General features: G+C 54.0%; 1 protein-coding gene across 1 annotated transcript in view; it reads left to right on the top strand.

Annotated features, from left to right (window-relative positions):
* The first annotated feature begins 1,483 nt into the window (after nt 1-1,483).
* The window catches only part of adcy3 (adenylate cyclase 3), a 41,021-nt gene continuing 18,970 nt past the window's right edge, over nt 1,484-23,534 (top strand). Inside the window, exons 1-9 of the mRNA XM_033025085.1 lie at nt 1,484-2,213; nt 7,722-7,871; nt 9,464-9,594; nt 10,694-10,805; nt 11,140-11,267; nt 12,294-12,452; nt 19,261-19,426; nt 19,815-19,919; nt 22,350-22,483. Coding sequence (XP_032880976.1) covers nt 1,557-2,213; nt 7,722-7,871; nt 9,464-9,594; nt 10,694-10,805; nt 11,140-11,267; nt 12,294-12,452; nt 19,261-19,426; nt 19,815-19,919; nt 22,350-22,483 — 1,742 coding nt within the window. The 5' untranslated portion in view covers nt 1,484-1,556. The remainder of the gene's footprint in view (nt 2,214-7,721; nt 7,872-9,463; nt 9,595-10,693; nt 10,806-11,139; nt 11,268-12,293; nt 12,453-19,260; nt 19,427-19,814; nt 19,920-22,349; nt 22,484-23,534) is intronic.

Here is a 23,534-nt window from a genome sequence, read left to right as displayed (position 1 = left end):
CCTCCCCCTCTCTCCTCCCCCTCTCTCCTCCCTCCTTCTCTCCGTCCCTCCCTCCCTCTCTCCTCCCCTCTCTCCTCCCTCCCCCTCTCCTCCCTCCCCCTCTCTCCTCCCCCTCTCTCCTCCCTCCCTCTCCTTCCCTCTCTCCTCCTTCTCTCCCTCTCTCCGTCCCTCCCACCCTCTCTCCTCCCTCCCTCTCTCCTCCTCCTCTCTCCCTCCTTCTCTCCCTCTCTCCTCCCCCTCTCTCCTCCCTCCCTCTCTCCTCCCTCCTTCTCTCCCTCCCTCTCTCCCTCCTTCCCTCTCTCCTCCATCTCTCCCTCCCTCCCCCTCTCCTGTGTCAGCCTGTGTGTGGCGCGGCTCCGCTGCTGTGTGTTGTCTGTGCCTCGGTGCCCGGTGGATCGGCGGCGGGAGGAGCTGTGTGTCGGGTCTGGCTGGTGGAGCCGGGCGGGCGGGCGGGCGGTGCGAGCGGGAGCGGGGTCCAGGCCGGGCCGGGCCGGGCGGTGCAGGAACCGGGGCCCGGAGCAGCTGAAACCCGCCCGGGGAGCGGCGGCGGCGGCGGCGGCGGCCGGTGCCTGTGACAGGGGATGGCCAGCGGGCAGTGAGGCGGGGGCTGGGCGGCGGAGAGTGGCCGGCAGGTACTGACCGCTCTCCCCGAACCCCCCTCTCCCACAGACCCCCCCTGACCACCCCCCACTCACCCCCCCCTTAACCCACAGACCACCCCCTCCTGACCACCCCTCACTCACCCCCCCCACACTCACCACCCCCTCTCCCACAGACCCCCCCTGACCACCCCCCACTCACCCCACCCTCGACCCCCCCCCCACTCACCCCCCCACAGACCACCCCCCCCGACCACCTCCCCCCACTGACTAACCCCCCCCCCACTGACCATCCCCCACTCACCCCCCCCCCCCTCCCACAGACCCCCCCCTTAAACCCCCCCCCCCACAGACCACCCCCCCGACCACCTCCCCACTGACTAAAACCCCCCCCCCCACTGACCATCCCCCACTCACCCCCCCCACAGACCACCCCCCCTGACCACCCCCCACTCACCCCCCCCTTAACCCCACCCCCCTGACCACCCCCCCACAGACCACCCCCCCCCCTGACCACCCCACAGACCACCCCCCTCTGACCACCCCCCACTCAACCCCCCTGACCACCTCCCACCACTGACTAACCCCCCCCCCCCCACTGACCACCCCCCCACTGACTAACACCCCCACTGACCACCCCTCTCTAAACCCTTGCCTCTGACCTCTCTGCTCCACAAACTGAGCCCACCCCACCTGGGCCCCGCTGCTTCCCGACTGACACCCTCCTACTGAGCCCCAACCACTGTGGGTGTCAGTCCCGGCCCAGTGCCCAGGGCGTGGGTGGCGGGGTCACCCCCTCTGTCCGTCCACTGCCTGCTTTCTGCTCCCCACCCTCAGTGCCCAGATCAGCCCCCTACCTACCCCCGCTGCCCTCTCCACCCGTCCCCACACTCCCCACCCCGTCCCCACACTCTCCCGTGCCCAGTGAGGGTCAGGGTGAGGGTGGGCGTGGGCACCATGCCGTGGCAGCGGCGTGTATCTGAGCCGGATGTGTCAGCAGAGTGCTCGGTGAGCCTGCCGTCAGATGTGGAGTCGGGAGGTGAGCCGCGGTGGGAGTTGCGGGTACGTGCGGGAGGCTGCTGCCCCTGCCTGCCCCCCTGCCTGCGGCTGGCCTTCACGCCACCCTCCCTAGAGCTGCTGTACCAGGCGTACGTGCGTCGGCAGCGGGCGGAGGCTCAGCTGGTGCTGCTGCTGTTTGCCGGCCTCTTCCATACCCACAGCCTGGTGTCGGCAGCTCTGTACCCGTCGCCCAGGCTGCCCGGCCTGCTGGTGGCAGTGGGCGGGCTGCTGGCACAGCTCCTGCTCCTGCTACTCTACCGCCTTCACCTGCTGCCCCAGCACCTGTGGCAGTCCCTGGTGCCCTACCTGCTCTGGCTGCTCCTCACCCTGCAGCTGGTCGCCTCTCTGGGCCTGGGCTCCCCGCGCACCCTCCGCCCACCCCACACCGCCGGCTGGCTGGCCTTCTTCACCTTTGCCCTGTACCTCACCCTGCCCCTGCCCCTCGCACCCATCCTGCTGCTCAGCACCCTGACCTGTGCCCTCCACACCCTGGTGCTGGCCATCACCCTGGCACAAGAGACCCACGCCAACCATCGACCCACGCTGCCCCAACAGGTAGGTGGGCACGACTGGCAGGGGGGGGGTGGAGGGTAGGGGGTGGGGCAGGGCAACGGGCACCATAGGGGAGCAGGGGGCAGGTTGAGTAGCCTGGGGTCAGGTACCCTGGGACCTTATCCAACGTCCAGGTGAATCTGTGTGTAAGAAAGAACTGCAGATGCTGGATAAAATCAAAGGTAGACACAAAATCCTGGCGTAACTCAGCGGGCGAGGCAGCATCTCTGGATAGAAGGAATGGGTGACGAAGGGTCTCGAGCCGAAACGTCACCCATTCCTTCTCTCCAGGGATGCTGCCCGTCCCGCTGAGTTACTCCAGCATTTTGTGTCTACCTTCAGGTGAATCTCTTCTGCTTTCTCTCCCTTGCTGCCTCCTGCTTGCTGTTGAGTGTCGAACAGCACAACAGTGAACTCACACTGACCCCAGGCTCCTCAACAATAGTGTGTGGTCACACCCAACGGTCACGGTGGCGCAGCGCTGCCTTACCAGCGAATGCCGCGCCGGATACCCTGCTTCCATCCCGACTACGGGTGCTGTCTGTGCGGAGTTTGCACGTTCTCCCCGTGACCTGCGTGGGTTTTTCTCCGAGATCTTCGGTTTCCTCCCACACTCCAAAGACGTACAGGTTTGTAGGTTAATTGGCTTGGTGTAAATGCAAAAATGCCTCTAGTGGGTGTGGGATTGTGTTATTGTGCGGGGATAGCTGGTTGGCGTGGACCCGGTGGGCCGAAGGGCCTGTTTCCGTGCTGTATCTCTAAACTAAACTAAACTAAACTAAACCAATGTGTTGTAGGATGCAGCACTTGCACTCAATATCTCGCCCCGGGAATGCCTTCGTTACTACCCTGTCCACCAGAGTGGGAGCTATGAGCTTGCACCCTCTATGCACATCAGTGCCCCTGAGCTAGCCCACTGTTTACAGGCTATGTCTCTGTTAGCATTAGACATCATTACCCTTGTACTCGACACCTTCAATCGAGAAACCAGTCACCAAAGTATTCACTGAGGGCATCCGATTCCCAGTTAGTCGTGAGGACAGGTTGTCTACCGGGCTAGCTCAGGGAGCCAAGCAGGGAACAGGGCATTTAAAGTCGTCATTGCAATGAGCTGGGAATAATTAGTGATCTCGCACCAATCCGTTCTCCAGGGAAGAGTGAGCTGGCTTTACCTTGCACTAAACATTATTCCCTTCATCATGTATCTGTACACTGTGGACGGCTCGATTGTAATCATGTATAGTCTTTCCGCTGACTGATTAGCACGCAACAAAAGCTTTTCACTGTACCTCGGTACACGTGACAATAAACTAAACGGAAACTCTCTCTTGAAAGCATCCAGAGAACCCGCCTCCACCACCGTCTGAGGCAGAGAATTCCACAGACTCACAACTCTCTGGGTGAAAAAGTGTTTCCTCGTCTCCGTTCTAAATGGCTTACCCCTTATTCTTAAACTGGCCCCTGGTTCTGGACTCCCCCAACATCGGGAATATGTTTCCTGCCTCTAGCGTGTCCAAGCCCTTAACAATCTTATATGTTTCAATGAGATACCCTCTCATCCTAAATTCCAGAGTGTACAAGCCCAGCTGCTCCACTCTCTCAGCATAGAAACATAGAAAATAGGTGCAGGAGTAGGGTATTCGGCCCTTCGATCCTGCACCGGCCCTTCAAGCATATGACAGTCCCCGCCATCCCGGGAATTAACCTTGTAAACCTAGGCAACTGGCTTAGGAAGTAAAATAACATGGTGAGAGAGAAGCCAAACGACAGTGTACATGTTGGGAATTGTACAGCCAACTAGTGAGAATGAATGCCCATTGGAGACGGATCCATGTGGTGAACAAGGGACGTCGGGAAGGGTGGGAGGGAAGGCTGGTGATGTGGTGAGGAAGAGAGGCGATGTATATAATCCAGTGAAGTAGCTGACCGAGAGGCAGGACACAGACCGAGAGCGAACTGGTCCGCAGAGTAAAGTCGGAGCAAGAACATTGACAGGAGTGCTCTCAGGAAGAGTGGTGGGGGTAACCAGATCAGGCAGGGCTGCTCATTTGAAACTGACCATCCTGATGGTGAGATGACCCGACCTGGTACAGAATCCTGAGCTGAAATGCCCACCATCCCTCTGCCTCCACGGATGCTGCCTGAGTTCCTCCACCACTCAGTTTGTTGCTTCAGATTGCAGCATCTGCAGCTTCCTGTGTCTGGATAGCCACCTAACTCATTTCCACATACCTTGACTCCATCCTGGTTAAATCCATCCCAACCTATGCTCAAGACACCTCAGACACTCTCCGTTGCCTCCACGCATTCCATTCTCTAGGCCCTCACCCCCTCATCTTCACCATGGACGTCCAGTCACTCTACACCTCCATCCCCCACCAGGATGGTCTCAAAGCCCTCCGGTTCTTCCTCGACCGGAGAAGCAACCTATACCCGTCCACTGACACTCTCCTCCGCCTAGTTTCTCCAGCACTTTTGTCTACCTTCGATTTTCCAGCATCTGCAGTTCCTTCCTAAACGAATAGTTTAATTTATTGTCAGGTAGACACAAAATGATGGAGTAACTCAGCGGGTGAGGCAGCATCTCCGGAGAGAAGGAATGGGCGACGTTTCGTTACCATTAGTTTTTTGTCACCTGTACCGAGGTACAGTGAAAAGCTTCTGTTACCTGTCAGCGCAAAGACAACACATGATTACAAACGGGCCATTCACGCTGTACAGATACAGGATAAAGGGAATAATGTTTAGTGCAAGATAAAGTACGATTAAAGACAGTCCAGGGGTCTCCAATGAGGTAGATAGTAGTTCAGGACCGCTCTTTAGTTGGTGATAGGATGGTTCCGTTGCCTGATAACAGCTGGGAAGAAACTCCCTGAATCTGAAGGTGGACAAAAATGCTGGAGAAACTCAGCGGGTGAGGCAGCATCCATGGGGCGAAGGAAATAGGCAACGTTTCGGGCCGAAACCCTTCTTCAGAACTCCAGCATCTGCAGTTCCTTCTTAATCACCAGAACCTGGAGGTGTGCATTTTCACACTTCTGTACCACTTGCCTGATGGGAGAGGGGAGACGAGGGAGTGACTGGGGTGAGACTGGTCCTTGGTTATGCTGCTGGCCTTGCCGAGGCAGCATGAGGTGTGGAGGGAGTGGCCAGGGTGAGACTGGTCCTTGGTTATGCTGCTGGCCTTGCCGAGGCAGCATGAGGTGTAGAGGGAGTGGCCAGGGTGAGACTGGTCCTTGGCCTGGCCAGCATAATAGAATGGAACCTTCTCTCTGACGTTGGTGAACACCTGTAACATTCTGCACCTGAGGATGGTGGAGGCTGAGTCAATGGATAGATTCAAGGTGGTGATAGATAAACGTGCAAGATTGAGGCATGATCGCTGAGTGGCAGGACAGGCTCGAGGGGCTGAGTGGCCTTGTCATGTGTGGGGAGGGAGACGGATGTGAGGAGGCCTCAGGGGGATGTGGACGGGCTGAGTGGGTGGGTGAGGGGATGGCCAGTGAGGTGTAATGTGGAGGTGGACAAGTTATCCACTCTGGTGTGGAGAGTGGAGCAGCAAGTGCTATATGGTGTGAGATTGGGCAGTGTCGGTGAGACCACACACGCACCACACCGCGTGCAGCCCTGTTCACCCTGCTACAGAGAGGATGCCACTAAGTTGGAAAGAGTGCGGAGGAGGTTCACTAGGATGTCTGAAGAATGGTCTCACCCGAAACATCACCCATTCCTTCTCTCAAGAGATGCTGCCTTTCTGTCCCGCTGAGTTACTCCAGCATTTTGCATTCAACACCAGGATGTTAGCTGGGCTTGTGGCTTGCAGGGAGAGGTTGGATAGGCTGGGACTTGTACAGCGGTATCATGATGTGCCAAACTTTGTACCTGTTCCTGACTGTCTGTTGTCAGTGTGGAGTTTGCACCAAAGATCCTATAGTGGAGCAAGATGGACCATTCCTGCTAAATGCAATGGGCTGGCGTGTAGTACGCAACGGAGCGGAACGTGGGACTTTTTTTCATCCATTTCAGTAACCGGACCCGACCCGACTCGCAGTGTAATCAACGTTGCGGGGGAACAGTTTGTGTTAATAAATGAAAATGAGGAGAAGATTTTTGCCAAAGAACTTTTATTTTTACGAGGATGTTTCCGTAACCGGCTAACGTCTCCGCACTAGTATCTTTGCTCCGCTATGGGATCTTTGGTGCGGAGACGGAAGCCGGTTACGGAAATGGGGCCGTAAATGATCCAGAACAAGGGGTCACAGTTTAAGGATAAGGGGGAAACCTTTTAGGACAGAGATGAGAAAAACATTTTTCACACAGAGAGTGGTGAATCTGTGGAATTCTCTGCCACAGAAGGTAGTTGAGGCCAGTTCATTGGCTATATTTAAGAGGGAGTTAGATGTGGCCCTTGTGGCTAAAGGGATCGGGGGTATGGAGAGAAGGCAGGTACAGGATACTGAGTTGGATGATCATATTGAATGGCGGTGCAGGCTCAAAGGGACCCGAAGAAAAGTATCTGTTTTCTATGTTAAATTACCCATGAATCTGCCCATGACCGTACTACGCCTTTTTCATCGAGTGGACTATCTTGCTTGCTGTAGGATCTTTGGTTTGCACCTTCTCCCTGTGACCACGTGGGTTTTCTCCGGGTGCTCCAGTTCTTGCCCGCATTCCAAAGACGTGCAGGTTTGTAGGTTAATTGGCTTCTGTAAATGACCCATAATGTTCAGGATGCGAAACTGGGATAAAATAAGAACTAGTGTCTGGGTGAACGCTGCTCGGCATGGACTCGGTGGGTCAAAGGGCCCGTTGTCATGCCGTATCTGTAAACTAAACTGAAGAAAACATAGACAGCCATACTGACGTACACGAGGACCTAGTCTCTCCCTAGCCGCTCATTTACACCGAATATATCTGCAGAATCTCTTGGGATTTCCCTTCACCTTGCCTCGTATCCTGGTACACATGCCAAATACTAAATGCTAATATGATTATACCTGTCAAAGGATATTTGGAGAGAATGTGTGCCTAGGAAGGGATCAGGCAAACGCCTCCGTTGCCATGCTGTGAGAACGGAGAGGTTGAGAAGGAGTTTCTTCCCAGAGGCCATTAGGACTGTAAACTCCGACCTCACCAGGGACTAACTTTACTGGACCATTCTAATGCTTTTTTTTTCCTTTTCCCTTCCTCCCACAATATGTAATATGTAAAAGAATATGTGATTCTGTTTGTAGTTTGTTGTTTGTCTTTTTGCACAAAGTCCGCGAGCATTGCAACTTTTCATTTCACTGCACATCTCGTATGTGTATGTGACAAATAAACTTGACTTGAATCTAGGACTAAGTATGCAGGCAAATAGGGCTAAGCCAGAATGGCAGCTTGTTTGGCATGGAGGAGATGGGCTGAAGGGCCTGTTTCCGTGTTGTGCGATTGTGAGCACTGTGTGTCACAGTGGTGGTGAGAGATGGTGGCCCTCCTAGTGAGCGTGTGTTTGATGTTGTCCTCTTGCAGCTGCTGGCCAACATCTGCCTGTATGTGTGCGCCATCACCGTGGGGGTCATGTCTCACTACATGGCTGACCGCAAGCATCGCAAAGCCTTCCTGGAAGCTCGCCAGTCCCTCGAGGTCAAACTCAACCTGGAGGAGCAGAGTCAACAGCAGGTGAGGGGTGAGGGGTGAGGGGTGAGGGGTGGGTGGAGCGTGGGACCCTGTCCCCACCCGCGGTGAGTCGTAGAATGATACAGCGTGGAAACAGGCCCTTCAGCACAACTTGCCCACACCGCCCAACAATGTCCCATCTACACCAGTCCCACCTGTCTGAGTTTGCTCCATATCCCTCCAAAACTGTCCTATCCATGTACCTGTCTAAATGTTTCTTCAACGCTGGGATAGTCCCAACCTCAACTACCTTCTCTGGCAGACAGACACAAAAAGCTGGAGTAACTCAGTGGGATGGGCAGCATCTCTGGAGAGAAGGAACGGGTGACGTTTCGGGTCGAGAGATTTCTTCAGGCCAGAAATGCTGCAGTGTTTAGTGTCGATCTTCGGTTGAAAGCGGTTCCTTCCTACACAATACTAGTTAACTGCTTGCTGTACCTTGCCAAGTGCTGTGGTACCTCAAAGCTGTTTGGCAAATGTTGTTTCAGATTAGTGTATAGTGAGACACAGTGGTGCAGCCAGTCGGACATATTCAATGGTGCATTTATTTGTCAAAAATGCAACTAAAATTAAATGCACACCCTGCGTCACAGCACCAGGGACCCGGATGCAACCCTGACCTCAGGTGCTGTCTGTGTGGAGTTTGCACGTTCTCCGAAACAGAGTGACGCTCTGCTCCCTCTCCGCTGCCCCGTCAAACGGTGGCTGAGGGAAGATTTGAGGCAGACGGCAGTGAATGACTGTGGTGACAGAGTGGCCTCGTGGGCCCCACTCACACATCATTTACTTGCTTCACACCAGAGACACGATTCTGCCTCATTAACGGCTGATTTGTGAAATTGTGTTGCTCTGTCAATATTCCCACTGCGCCCCTTTGTTTTGCTGCCACAGCTGTAGTCTCGGCACAGGCGGGAACGCCCGGTACACCCCGACCTCCTGCAGCCTGCGCCATGCACTGGACACTGGCTCATCACAGTCTCAGACACTGGACACTGGCTCACACACTGGACACTGGCTCATCACAGACACTGGACACTGGCTCAGTCTCAGACACTGGACACTGGCTCAGACACTGGACACTGGCTCAGACACTGGACACTGGCTCAGACACTGGACACTGGCTCATCACAGGCGCTGGACACAGGCTCACACACTGGACACTGGCTCATCACAGGCACTGGACACTGGCTCATCACAGGCACTGGACACTGGCTCGGTCTTGGACACTGGCTCAGTCTCAGACACTGGCACAGGCTCAGACACTGGACACTGGCTCATCACGGACAGTGGACACTGGCTCAGACACGACACTGGCTCAGACACTGGACACTGGCTCATCACAGGTGCAGACACTGGCTCGCATTGGACACTGGCTCATCACTGGGCACAGGCTCGGACACGACACTGGACACTGGGTTGAGACATGGACCCCTCATCTCTCTCCCCCTCAGCACACTCCCTCTCTCTCTCTCCCTGTCACACACTCCCTCTCTCTCTCTCTCTCCCTCTCTCTCTCTCTCACACACTCCCTCTCTCTCTCTCCCTCTCTCTCTCACACTCCCTCTCTCTCTCTCTCTCTCCCTCTCCGTGTGCAGGAGCGGCTGCTGCTGTCCATCTTGCCGAGGCACATAGCGGATGAGATGTTGAACGACATGAAGAAGGACAAGGAGTCGAAGGAGCTGCAGCAGTTCAACACCATGTACATGTACAGACACGAGCGGGTCAGGTGGGCACTGCCAGGGTGGGGCGGGTGGGGTGAGACCAGGTCGCCCGCGTGCCCCGGGACTGGCTGTAGTGCCCAGCTCGCGAAAACTAATTGCAAAAAATATACGCCCGCGGGCTGGACGATTTTGGGTTAGGGGCCGGATCCGGCCCGTGGGCCATAGGTTGCCGACCCCTGTCCTACATGCCAGGCCTCACTGTGTCCCCACCACCCGGTTTCTGTCGAAGTGTAATTTCAGGGCAGGTGGGGCAAGGGCAGGGGTTGGGTGAGGGGGTGAGGCCACTGTAGGACCCTCTTTCCTCCATCCCCAGTGGGTTGGGGAAGGGGTGAGCGGAGGGGTGGTGGGTGGGGTGGATGGGTGATGAGGTTGGGAGGGGGTGGGCAAGGGGGGGGAGCAGTTTATAGAGGGCTGTGACGTGGGGGATGGGTGTGTGGGGGGGGGGAGTGAGGGGGGGGAGCAGTTTATAGAGGGCTGTGATGTGGGGTATGGGTGTGAGGGGTGGGAGTGATGGGTGGGTGTGAAGGGGTCAGTGATGGGTGGGTGTGAGGGGGTAAGTGAAGGGTGGGTGTGTGGGGGGGTTGATGGGTGGGTGATAAGGGGGGGGTTGATGGGGGGGTGTGTGGGGGGGGGGGTTGATGGGGTGGGGGTAAGGGGGGGTTGGGGATGGGTGGGTGGTGGGGGGGGGGGTTGATGGGTGGGTGTCAAGGGGGGTTGATGGGTGGTGTGGGGGGGGTGGAGTGATCGGTGGGTGTGTGAGGGGGGGTTGCATGGGTGGGGTGTGTGGGGGGGGAGTGCATGGGTGGGTGGTGGTGGGGGGGGGGAGTGATGGTGGGTGGGTGTACAGGGGGGAGCTGGATCGGTTGGTTGGTGTGGGGGGGTTGCTGGGTGGGTGTCACGGTGAGGGTGGGTGTGGGGGGGGTTGCCTGTGGTGGGTGTGAGGGGGGGTTGATGGGTGGGTGTGAGGGGGGGGAGTGATGGGTGGGGGGGTTGATGGGTGGGTGTGTGAGGGGGGGGAGTGATCGGTGGGTGTGTGTGGGGGGGTTGATGGGTGGGTGTAAGGGGGTGTATTTCCACGGGTTGACCCTGTCCCCCCACCGCCAGCATCCTGTTTGCGGACATCGTGGGCTTCACTCAGCTGTCGTCCAGCTGCTCGGCCCAGCAACTGGTCAAACTGCTCAACCAGCTCTTCGCCGGCTTCGACAGACTGGCAGCCGTGAGTGAGGGGAGGAAGGCGGGGGGGCGGGAGATCTATGGGGAGGGGGAGGGATGGCACATGGACGATGGGTGTTGTGTTGTGTCGTGTCTGTGTTCACCAATGGTGCCACCCGCAACACAAGAAGATCCTGGGCGATTGTTGCTACTGGGGGTGGGGGCAAGATCCCTGACATGATGGAGTGTGGCGTGGCTTGGCTTGGCTTGGCGAGGCGTGTGGGGTATGGTGTTGCGTGACGTGTCGAGGCATGACGTAGCAAGGCGTGACATATAGATGCGTGTGGACGCGTGACGTGGCGTGTGCAGGCGTGACGTGTGGAGGTCTGTGTTGACAGCTGTACCACCAGCTACGTATCAAGATCCTGGGCGACTGTTACTACTGTATCTGTGGGCTGCCCGACACCAGGGATGATCACGCCGTCTGCTCCATATACATGGGGCTGGCCATGGTAGAGGCCATCTCGTGAGTACACAACCCCCCCCCCCCGCACCCCCACACCCTGCACCCCCACACCCTGCACCCCCACACCCTGCACCCCCACACCCTGCACCCCCACACCCTGCACCCCCACACCCTGCACCCCCACACCCTGTACCCCCACACCCCACACCCTGCACCCCCACACCCTGCACCCCCACACCCTGCACCCCCACACCCCACACCCTGCACCCCCACACCCTGTACCCCCACACCCTGTACCCCCACACCCTGCACCCCCACACCCCACACCCTGCACCCCCACACCCTGTACCCCCACACCCTGTACCCCCACACCCTGCACCCCCACACCCTGCACCCCCACACCCTGCACCCCCACACCCTGCACCCCCACACCCTGCACCCCACATCCCCACACCCTGCACCCCCACACCCCGCACCCCCACACCCTGCACCCCCACACCCTGCACCCCACATCCCCACACCCTGCACCCCCACACCCTGTACCCCCACACCCCGCACCCCTGCACCCCCACACCCCACACCCTGTACCCCCACACCCTGTACCCCCACACCCTGCACCCCCACACCCTGCACCCCCACCCCCTGCACCCCCACACCCTGTACCCCCACACCCTGTACCCCCACACCCTGCACCCTGCACCCCCACACCCCGCATCCCCACACACTGTACCCCCACACCCTGCACCCCCACACCCTGTACCCCCACACCTGTACCCCCACACCCTGCACCCCCACACCCTGTACCCCCACACCCTGCACCCCACACCCTGTACCCCCACACCCTGTACCCCCACACCCTGCACCCCTCCTGTACAACCCCCGTTGGGTCTGTCTGTCCCTCACTCTCTACGTGTGTCTGCGTCCCCCTCCCTCTCTCTCTCTCTCTCTCTGTCCCCTTCACTGTCACTCTCTTGCCCTCCCTCTCTTTTCCCCTCCCTTTCCCCCCTTCCCTCTCTCCCCCTCCCCCTCCCCCCCCCCATCTATCCCCCTCTCTCACGGTGTGTGTGTGTGTGTGTGTGTCCCCAGGGTGGTGCGTGAGAAGACATGTACGGATGTCTCGATGCGTGTGGGCATCCACAGTGGCACAGTGCTGGGCGGGGTGCTGGGGCAGCGTAACTGGCAGTACGACGTCTGGTCCACCGACGTCACCCTGGCCAACCAGCTGGAGGCCGGCGGCATCCCGGGGTAGGCCCTTCAGCCCAGCCGTGCATGCTATCCCTCCCTCTTCAGCATACCAGGGTGCGCCACTTCTGCCCTGTCGTCCGTGCTATCCCCCTCCGGCACGACCCCGTGTACGGCACTTAAGGACACAAGGAATAGTAGAACAAGGCCATTCGGCCCATCAAGTCTACTCCACCATTCAATCGTGGCTGATCTATTTCTCCCTCCTAATCCCATTCTCCTGCCTCCTGAGGTCCTTCTGCAGTTGTATAGGGCTCTGGTGAGACCACATCTGGAGGATTGTGTAGTTTTGGTCTCCTAATTTGAGGAAGGACATCCTTGTGATTGAGGCAGTGCAGCGTAGGTTCACGAGATTGATCCCTGGGATGGCGGGACTGTCATATGAGGAAAGATTGAAAAGACTAGGCTTGTATTCACTGGAGTTTAGAATGATGAGGGGGGATCTTATAAAAACATATAAAATTATAAAAGGACTGGACAAGCTAGATGCAGGAAAAATGTTCCCAATGTTGGGCGAGTCCAGAACCAGGGGCCACAGTCTTAGAATAAAGGGGAGGCCATTTAAGACTGAGGTGAGAAAAAACTTTTTCACCCAGAGAGTTGTGAATTTGTGGAATTCCCTGCCACAGAGGGCAGTGGAGGCCAAATCACTGGGTGGATTTAAGAGAGAGTTAGATAGAGCTCTAGGGGCTAGTGGTATCAAGGGATATGGGGAGAAGGCAGGCACGGGTTATTGATTGGGGACGATCAGCCATGATCACAATGAATGACGGTGCTGGCTCAAAGGGCCGAATGGCCTCCTCCTGCACCTATTTTCTATGTATCTATGTTTCTTCCCATAATCCCCGACACCCGTACTAATCAAGAATCTCTGCCTTAAAAGTATCTAATGACTTGGCCTCCACAACCTTTTGTGGCATAGAATTCCACAGATTCACCACACTCTGACTAAAGAAATTCCTCATCTCCTTCCTAAAGGATAGTCCTTTAATTCTGAGGCTCTGTCCTCTGGTCCTAGACTCTCCCACTAGTGGAAACATCCTCTCCACATCCACTCTATCCAAGCCTTTCACTATTCTGTATGTTTCAATGAAGTCCCCCCTCATTCTTCTAAACTCCAGCGAGTACAGGCCCAGTGTCGACAAACGCTCATCATATGCTAACCCACTCATTCCTGGGATCATTCTCGTAAACCTCCTCTGGATCCTCTCCAGAGCCAGCACATCCTTCCTCAGATATGGTGCCCAAAATTGCTCACAATATTCCAAATGCTGCCTGACCAGCGCCTTATAGAGCCTCAACATTACATCCCTGTTTTTGTATACAAGCTCTCTTGAAATAAATGCTAGCATTGAGTTTACTTTCTTTACTACCGATTCGTCTTGTAAATTAACTTTTTGGGAATCCTGCACCAGCAATCCCAAGTCCCTTTGTATCTCCGATTCTTGGATTCTCTCCCATTTAGAAAATAGTCTACGCCTTTATTCCTACTACCAAAATGCATGACTCCACACTTTGCTACACTGTATTCCATCTGCCACTTCTCTGCCCACTCTCCCAACCTGTCCAAGTCCTTCTGCAGAGTCCCTGCTTTCTCTACACTACCTGCCCCTCCACCTATTTTCGTATCATCCGCAAACTTGGCCACAAAGCCTTCAATCTCCTCGTCCAAATCATGAATATACAACGTGAAGAGTAGCGGCCCCAGCACCGAGCCCTGTGGAACTCCGCTAGTCACTGGCAGCCAACCAGAGAAAGCCCCCTTTATTGCCACTCTTTGCCTTCTGCCATCCAGCCAACCTGCTATCCATGCTAGTATCTGCCCTTTGATACCGTGGGCTCTCATCTTCCTTAGCAGCCTCACGTGTGGCACCTTATCAAAGGCTTTCTGAAAATCTAGATATACAACATCTACTGGCTCCCCTTTGTCTGTCCTGCTATTTACTTCGTCAAATTCCAGCAAATTTGTCAGGCAAGATCTCCCCATCACAAAGCCATGCTGACTTAGGCCTATTTTATCATGAACTTCTAAGTACGTCGTACCCTTATCCTTTATAATGGACTCTAAAATCTTTCCAACCACTGAAGTCAGACTAACCGGCCTATAGTTCCCACTATTCTGCTTTGCTCCCTTCTTGTGCAACGGGGTAATATTGGCAATTTTCCAATGGTCTGGAACCACTCCTGACTCTAGTGATTCTTGAAATATCACTATCAATGCGTCCACAATCTCTAAAGCCACCTCTTTCAGAACCCTAGGGTGCAGTCCATCTGGTCCAGGTGACTTATCCACCTTCAGCCCTTTCAGCTTCCCAAGCACCTTCTCCCTAGTAATAGCCACTCCACTAACTTCCACCCCCTGACTCTTGAATTTCAGGCACGTTGCTGGTGTCTTCCACTGTGAAGACTGATGCTAAAAAGTTATTCAACTCCTCTGCCATTTCTTTATTCCCCATTATCACTTCTCCTGCATCATTCTCCAGCGGCCCAACGTCCACTCTTGCCTCTTTCTTGCTCTTTATATAACTGAAGAAACTCTTGCTATCCTTTTATATATTATTGGCTGGTTTACCTTCGTATTTCATCTTTTCTCCCCGTATTGCCGGTTTAGTTACCTTCTGTTGTTCTTTAAAAGTTTCCCAATCCTCTGGCTTCCCACTAATCTTTGCTATGTTATACGCTTCTCTTTTAGTTTTATACTGTCCTTGACTTCCCTTGTCAGCCACGGGTCACCTCTTCCTCCCCTCTAGAATCTTTCTTCCTCTTTGGAATGAAAAGATCCTGCATCTTCTGGATTATTCCCAGAAATTCCTGCCATTGCTGTTCCACCGTCATCCCAGCTAGGGTCCCTTTCTAGACAACTTTGGCCAGCTCCTCCCTCATGCCTCTGTAGTCCCCTTTGCTCAGCTGTAATACTGACACATCCGATATCACCTTCTCCCTCTCAAATTGCAGATTAAAACTTATCATATTGTGGTCGCTACCTCCTAATGGCTCCTATACCTTGAGTTCCCTTATCATATAACCATATAACAATTACAGCACGGAAACAGGCCATCTCGGCCCTTCTAGTCTGTGCCGAACACTTTTTCTCACCTAGTCCCATCTACCTGCACTCAGACCATAACCCTCCATTCCTTTCCCGTCCATATACCTATCCAATTTATTTTTAAATGATAAAATCGAACCTGCCTCCACCACTTCCACTGGAAGCTCATTCCACACAGCTACCACTCTCTGAGTAAAGAAGTTCCCCCTCATGTTACCCCTAAACTTTTGTCCCTTAATTCTCAAATCATGTCCTCTTGTTTGAATCTTCCCTACTCTCAATGGTAAAGCTTATCCACGTCAACTCTGTCTATCCCTCTCATCATTTTAAAGACCTCTATCAAGTCCCCCCTTAACCTTCTGCGCTCCAAAGAATAAAGACCTAACTTGTTCAACCTTTCTCTGTAACTTAGTTGCTGAAACCCAGGCAACATTCTAGTAAATCTCCTCTGTACTCTCTCTATTTTGTTGACATCCTTCCTATAATTTGGCGACCAAAATTGTACACCATACTCCAGAATTGGCCTCACCAATGCCTTGTACAATTTTAACATTACATCCCAACTTCTATACTCAATGCTCTGATTTATAAAGGCCAGCACACCAAAAGCTTTCTTTACCACCCTATCTACATGAGATTCCACCTTCAGGGAACTGTGCACAGTTATTCCTAGATCCCTCTGTTCAACTGCATTCCTCAATTCACTACCATTTACCATGTACGTCCTATTTTGATTTGTCCTGCCAAGATGTAGCACCTCACACTTATCAGCATTAAACTCCATCTGCCATCTTTCAGCCCACTCTTCCAAATGGCCTAAATCTCTCTGTAGACTTTGAAAATCTACTTCATTATCCACAACACCACCTATCTCAGTATCATCTGCATACTTACTAATCCAATTTACCACACCATCATCCAGATCATTGATGTACATGACAAACAACAGTGGACCCAACACAGATCCCTGTGGCACCCCACTAGTCACCTGCCTCCAACCTGACAAACAACCATCCACCATTACTCTCTGGCATCTCCCATTCAGCCACTGTTGAATCCATCTTGCTACTCCACCATTAATACCCAACAATTGAACCTTCTTAACCAACCTTCCATGAGGAACCTTGTCAAAGGCCTTACTGAAGTCCATATAGACAACATCCACTGCTTTACCCTCATCAATTTCCTTAGTAACCTCTTCAAAAAATTCAAGAAGATTAGTCAAACATGACCTTCCAGGCACAAATCCATGTTGACTGTTCCTAATCAGACCCTGTTTATCCAGATGCTTATATATATTATCTCTAAGTATCCTTTCCATTAATTTGCCCACCACTGACGTCAAACTAACAGGTCTATAATTGCTAGGTTCACTCTTAGAACCCTTTTTAAACAATGGAACAACATGCGCAGTACGCCAATCCTCCGGCACTATTCCCGTTTCTAATGACATTTGAAATATTTCTGTCATAGCCCCTGCTATTTCTACACTAACTTCTCTCAATGTCCTAGGGAATATCCTGTCAGGACCTGGAGACTTATCCACTTTTATATTTTTCAAAAGTGTCAGTACTTCCTCTTCTTTGAATCTCATAGTATCCATAGCTACTCTACTTGTTTCCCTTACCTCACATAATTCAATATCCTTCTCCTTGGTGAATACCGAAGAAAAGAAATTGTTCAATATCTCCCCCATCTCTTTTGGCTCTGCAGATAGCTGTCCACTCTGTCTCTCTAATGGACCAATTTTATCCCTCGTTATCCTTTTGCTATTAATATAGCTGTAGAAACCCTTTGGATTTACTTTCACCTTACTTGCCAAAGCAACCTCATATCTTCTTTTAGCTTTTCTAATTTATTTCTTAAGATTCTTTTTACATTCTTTATACTCCTCAAGCACCTCATTTACTCCATGCTGCCTATAATTATTGTAGATCTCTCTCTTTTTCCGAACCAAGTGTCCAATTTCCCTTGAAAACCATGGCTCTTTCCAATTTTTACTATTTCCTTTCAACCGAACAGGGACATAAAGATTCTGTACTCTTAAAATTTCATCTTTAAATGTCCTCCATTTCTCTTCCACATCTTTCCCATAAAACAAACTGTCCCAGTCCACTCCTTTCAAATCCTTTCGCATCTCATCAAAGTTAGCCTTTCTCCAATCAAAAATCTCAACCCTAGGTCCAGTTCTGACCTTCTCCATAATTATATTGAAACTAATGGTATTGTGATCACTGGTCCCGAACTGTTCCCCAACGCATACCTCCGCCACCTGACCTGTCTCATTTCCTAACAGGAGGTCCAGCACTGCCTCTTCTCTGGTAGGTACCTCTATGTATTGCTGCAAAAAACTATCCTGCACACATTTTACAAACTCCAACCCATCCAGCCCATTTACAGAGTGTGTTTCCCAGTCTATGTGTGGAAAGTTGAAATCTCCCACAATCACTACCTTGTGCTTACTACTAATATCTGCAATCTCCTTACATATTTGCTCTTCCAATTCTCGCTCCCCATTTGGCGGTCTATAATACACCCCTATAAGTGTTGCTACACCTTTCCCATTTCTCAGTTCCACTAATCGCCACAACATCATACTTCCAGGTGTCAATCCAGGCTCTAAGCTCATCCACCTTTCTTACAATGCTCCTAGCATTAAAATATACACATTTAAGAAACCCACCACCTCTTATTCTCTGTTTATTATCTTTTTCGTCTTTCGCCCCTACATGTTGGGTCTGAGTGCTACCCTTCTCTGCCTCCTGCCTCACACACTGTCTACTAGCTTTCTGTATTGAGAAAGGAATGGAGGGTTATGGTCTGAGTGCAGGTAGATGGGACTAGGGGAAAATAAGTGTTCGGCACGGACTTGTAGGGCCGAGATGGCCTGTTTCCGTGCTGTAATTGTTATATGGTTATATACGGAGACCCTCCCCCCAAAACGTTCTAGTTTAAAGTCTCCCCAGTAGCCTTTGCAAATCTCCCCGCCAGGATATTGGTCCCCCTCGGGTTCAAGTGCAACCCGTCCTTCCTGTACAGGTCGCACCTTCCCCAAAAGAGGTCCCAATGATCCAGAAACTTGAATCCATACCCACTGCACCAGTCCCTCATCCACTCATTTATCCTCCACCTCGCTCCATTCCTACTCTCACTGTCACGTGGCACAGGCAGTAATCCTGAGATTGTTACCTTTGCAGTCCTTCTCCTTAACTCTCTACCTAACTCCCTAAATTCTCCTATCAGGACCTCTTCTCTTTTTCTACCTATGTCATTGGTACCTATATGTACCACGACCTCGGGCTCCTCTCCCTCCCATTTCAGGATATCTTGGCATCGTTCAGACACATCCCAGACCCTGACACCAGGGAGGCAAACTACCATCCGGGTCTCCCGACTGCATCCACAGAATCGCCTATCTGACCCCCTAACTATAGTCCCCAATTACTATTGCCCTCCTCTTCTTTTCCCTACCCTTGTGAGCAACAGGTGTAAGGCTCTTCAGCCCATCCGTCTGTGCTATCCCCTCACCAGTGAGACCACGGGTAAGGCCCTTCAGCCCAGCCATCCGTGCTATCCCCTCTCCAGTGAGACCACGGGTACGGCCCTTCAGCCCAGCCATCCATGCTATCCGTCCCAGCGCACCAACTGGTCCTCCAGTGTCCACGCAGGTATTCTCTCCCCAGGGTGGGGGGCGAGTGTGTTGGTGTTCTCTCCCCCTGGCTGTCTGACCCTGTGTTCTCTCCCCTCTCCCCGCTCCCCCAGCCGAGTCCACATCTCCCAGAGCACACGGGACTGCCTGCACGGGGAGTTTGAGCTGGAGCCAGGAGAGGGGGGGCAGAGGAACGACTTGCTCAGGGACAAGGGCATCCAGACCTACCTGGTGGTGGTGCCCAAAGACAGGCCGCTTCCAGGGGGCATCAACGGTGTGGTTAGTACCCCCTCCCCGCCTGCACCCCACTCCCCTACACCCCCCTCTACACTCTCCTGCCCCTTCCCCCCCCTGCACCCCACTCCCCTACACCCCCCCTCCACTCTCCCCTACCCCTCGCCTCTCTGCACCCCTATCCCCCCCACCCCCTCCCCTGCCCCTCCCCCCTGCACCCCACTGCCCTACACCCCCCCCCCCCCATTCTCCCCTGCCCATCCACCCTTACCCCCCCCTCCCTGGTGGTAGCCTGAGATGGCATCAATGGAGTGGTGTGTCCCCTCACCCTGCCCCTGCTTCCCCAATCCCCCCTCTCCCTCACCCCTCTCTCCCCCCCTCACCCCTCCTGTCCCCCCGTGTCCAGCGTAACCCACCCCCTTCTCTCCATCAGAGACTCTCGCTGTCATCGTCCAATGGCCGGTCGCCCACGTTGATCAACACCAGTGATGGTGAGGGCAGTGTTCACCCTGCGGCTGCCGACGGGCTCGACACACAGGTCAGTCAGTGTGTGTGTGTGTGTGGTTCAGTGTGTGTGTGGGGGTCAGTGTGTGTGTGTGTGGGGGTCAGTGTGTGTGTGTGTGTCAGTGTGTGTGTGTGTGTGTGTGTGTCAGTGTGTGTGTGTGTGTGTGTGTGTGTGGGGGTCAGTGTGTGTGTCACTGTGTGTATGTGTGTGTCTGTGTGTGGGTGAAGTGTGTGGGTCAGTGTTTGTGTGGGTCAGTGTGTGTGTGTGTGTGGGGGTCAGTGTGTGTGGGTCAGTGTGTGTGGGTCAGTGTGTGTGTGTGTGTGTGGGGTCATTGTTTGTGTGTGGGTGTCAGTGTTTTTGTTTTGTGTTGTCAGTTTGTGTGTGTGTTTTTTGTTGTGTTTGGGTCAGTTTGTTTTGGTCATTGTGTTTGTTTTTTTTTTGTTTGTGTTCAGTGTTTTTTTTTTCTTGTTTTTTTTTCATTTTTTTGTGTTCATTGTGTTTAATTTGTTTTTTTTTGTTTGTTGTTTTTCATTTTTTTTTTTTTTCCTTTTTTTTTGTTCCTTTTTTTTATTTTTTCCTTTTTTTTTTTTTTTTTTCATTTTTTTTGGGTTCCTTTTTTTTTTTTTTGTTTGTTTGTTTTTATTTTTTTATTTTTGTTTGTTTTTTTTTTTTTTTGTTTTTTTTTGTTTCTTTTTTTTTTTGTTTTTTTCCATTTTATTTTTTATTTTTTTTTGTTGTTGTTTTTTTTTTTTTTTTTTTTTTTTTTTTTTTTGTGTGTTGTTTTTTTGTTTTTTTTTTTTGTTTTTGTGTGTTTTTGTATTTTTTTTTTTTTTTTTTTTTGTTTGTTTTTTTTTTTTTTTTTGTGTTTTTTTTTTTTTATTTGTCTTTTTTTTTTTTTTGTTTTTTTTGTGTTTTGGTTGTTCCTTTTTTTTTTTTTTTGTGTGTGTGTGTGTGTGTGTGTGTGTGTGTGTGTGGGGGGGGGGGGTTCAGTGTGTGTGTGTGTCAGTCTGTGTGTGTGTGTGTGTGTGTGTCAGTGCGTGTGTGACCTGGTCACAGAGATGACCACATTGTCTATCTAAGCGACCCCACACTCCCTCTCTCTCTAGTTACCCTCTATCCCTGAATGTACATTGAATCCCTTAATAGTATTTGCCAGAGCTACCTCCCTGTTCACCCTCGTGACTTCCTTCTTAAGACTGCTCCTCAGTTCCCAAACCTCCTCCAGGGATACACTTGTCTGTACCTGTACCTTTCTTTTAGTTTAGAGATACAGTGGGGAAACAGGCCCGGCGGGTCCGGGCCGACCAGCGATCCCCGCACAATAACACAATCCCACACCCATTAGGGACAAGTTTACATTTACACCAAGCCAATTAACCTACAAACCTGTACGTCTTTGAAGTGTGGGAGGAAAGTGAAGATCTCGGAGAAAACCCACGCAGGTCACAGTGAGAACGTACAAACTCCGTACAGACAGCGCCCGTAGTCGGGATGGAACCTGGGTCTCCGGCGCCGTATCGGCTGAAAGGCAGCGACTCTACCGCTGCGCCACCGTGACTGCCCAGGCCTGACCTGTCTCATGCCTCCTTCTTCCTCAATGTCTCTGGTCATCTCAGCTTCCTGACTCCCACCTGCCTTGCCCATCGCTCTAACAGGTACATACATGCCTGTCCTGAACTCCGACCTGTCTTCACACCTTTTAAAGCATCCCACTCTCAAATGCTCCTTTGACAACAATCTACCTGAGCGAGTTCCTGTCCCAATATCATCAACGTTGACCTTGCCTCAACTTCACAATTGTATCTGGGTGGCCCCTTCCTGCTCAGTCCCCGTCTCCATTGGGGAAGTGAAAGTCCCCGACTGTGCCAGTCTCACCAGTCCAGCAGCTTCCTGCAACCCAGTGACTATGTGGGGGTGTAGTACACCCCCAACAAGGTGATCACCCCCTATTTATTTCTCACCTACACCCATACAGCCTCACTGGACAAACCACCAGTAACATCATCTCACACTACAGCGTGACATCCTGCTTCATCAATGATGCAACCCCCCCCCCCCCCCCTCCTCATTTACCCCCACCTCTATGCCTCCTGTACCATCTGTACCCTAGAACAGCAAGATGCCTCTCCTCTCCCTCTTCCTCTCTCTCACTCTCCCTCGCCTCCTCTCTGGGTCTCTCCCTCTCACCCTCCTCCATCTCCATCTCCCCCTCCCTCTGCCACTCCCTTTCCCCCCCTCTCTCCCCCTCCCCTCTTCACTTCTTCCCCCCACCCCCTCTCCTCCCTCCCCCCTCACTCTCCCCCTCTCTCCCTCTCCCCTCCTTACCCCCTCCCCTCCTACCCCCTTCTTTCCTCTCCCTCTCCCTCCCCCCCTCTCCCTTCACCCCTCTCCCTCCCCCCCTCTCCCTCCCCCTTCCCCTCTCCCATTCTCCCCTCTTCCTCTCCCTCTCTCTCCTCCCCCCAGGTGGTGAACCCGTCGTTCCCCAACCCGCGGCGTCGGTTGCGTCTACGTGACGTGTCGGAGCGCGTGTTTGACCCCGAGCACGACCCGCACCAGCTGCTGACCGCCGCACTGCTGGAGCGGGACAGCGTGCAAGCGTGAGTGTCTGTACCCCCCCGTACCTCCCCTACCACCTGTACCCCCTGCCCACTGTACCCCCCTGCCCACTGTACCCCCCCTGCCCACTGTACCCCCCTGCCCACTGTACCCCCCCCCCCTGCCCACTGTACCCCCCCCTGCCCACTGTACCCCCCCTGTCCACTACCCCCCCGCCCACTGTCCCCCCTGTACCCACTGTACCCCCCCTGCCCACTGTACCCCCCTGCCCACTGTACCCCCCCTGCCCACTGTACCCACTGTACCCCCCGTACCCACTGTACCCCCCTGCCCACTGTACCCCCCTGCCCACTGTACCCCCCCTGCCCACTGTACCCACTGTACCCCCCGTACCCACTGTACCCCCCTGCCCACTGTACCCCCCCCTGCCCACTGTACCCCCCCTGTCCACTACCCCCCCCTGCCCACTGTACCCCCCTGCCCACTGTACCCCCCCCCCCCTCCTGCCCACTGTACCCCCCTGCCCACTGTACCCCCCTGCCCACTGTACCCCCTGTACCCCCACTGCCCACTGTACCCCCCCTGCCCACTGTACCCCCCCTGCCCACTGTACCCCCCCCCCCCCTGCCCACTGTACCCCCCCTGCCCACTGTACCCCCCCCTGCCCACTGTACCCCCCTGCCCACTGTACCCCCCTGCCCACTGTACCCCCCCTGCCCACTGTACCCCCCCTGCCCACTGTACCCCCCCCTCCTGCCCACTGTACCCCCCCTCCCTGCCCACTGTACCCCCCCCCGCCCACTGTACCCCCCCCCCCCTGCCCACTGTACCCCCCCCCTGCCCACTGTACCCCCCCTGCCCACTGTACCCCCCCCCTCCTGCCCACTGTACCCCCCCCCCTGCCCACTGTACCCCCCCTGTCCACTACCCCCCCTGCCCACTGTACCCCCCTGCCCACTGTACCCACTGTACCCCCCCTGCCCACTGTACCCACTGTACCCCCCCCCCTCCTGCCCACTGTACCCCCCCTGCCCACTGTACCCCCCCTGCCCACTGTACCCCCCCCCTCCTGCCCACTGTACCCCCCCCCCT

Source organism: Amblyraja radiata, chromosome 8 (assembly GCF_010909765.2).
Source record: "Amblyraja radiata isolate CabotCenter1 chromosome 8, sAmbRad1.1.pri, whole genome shotgun sequence".
Classification (NCBI taxonomy): domain Eukaryota; kingdom Metazoa; phylum Chordata; class Chondrichthyes; order Rajiformes; family Rajidae; genus Amblyraja; species Amblyraja radiata.
This window is presented reverse-complemented; position numbering and strand designations above follow the sequence as displayed.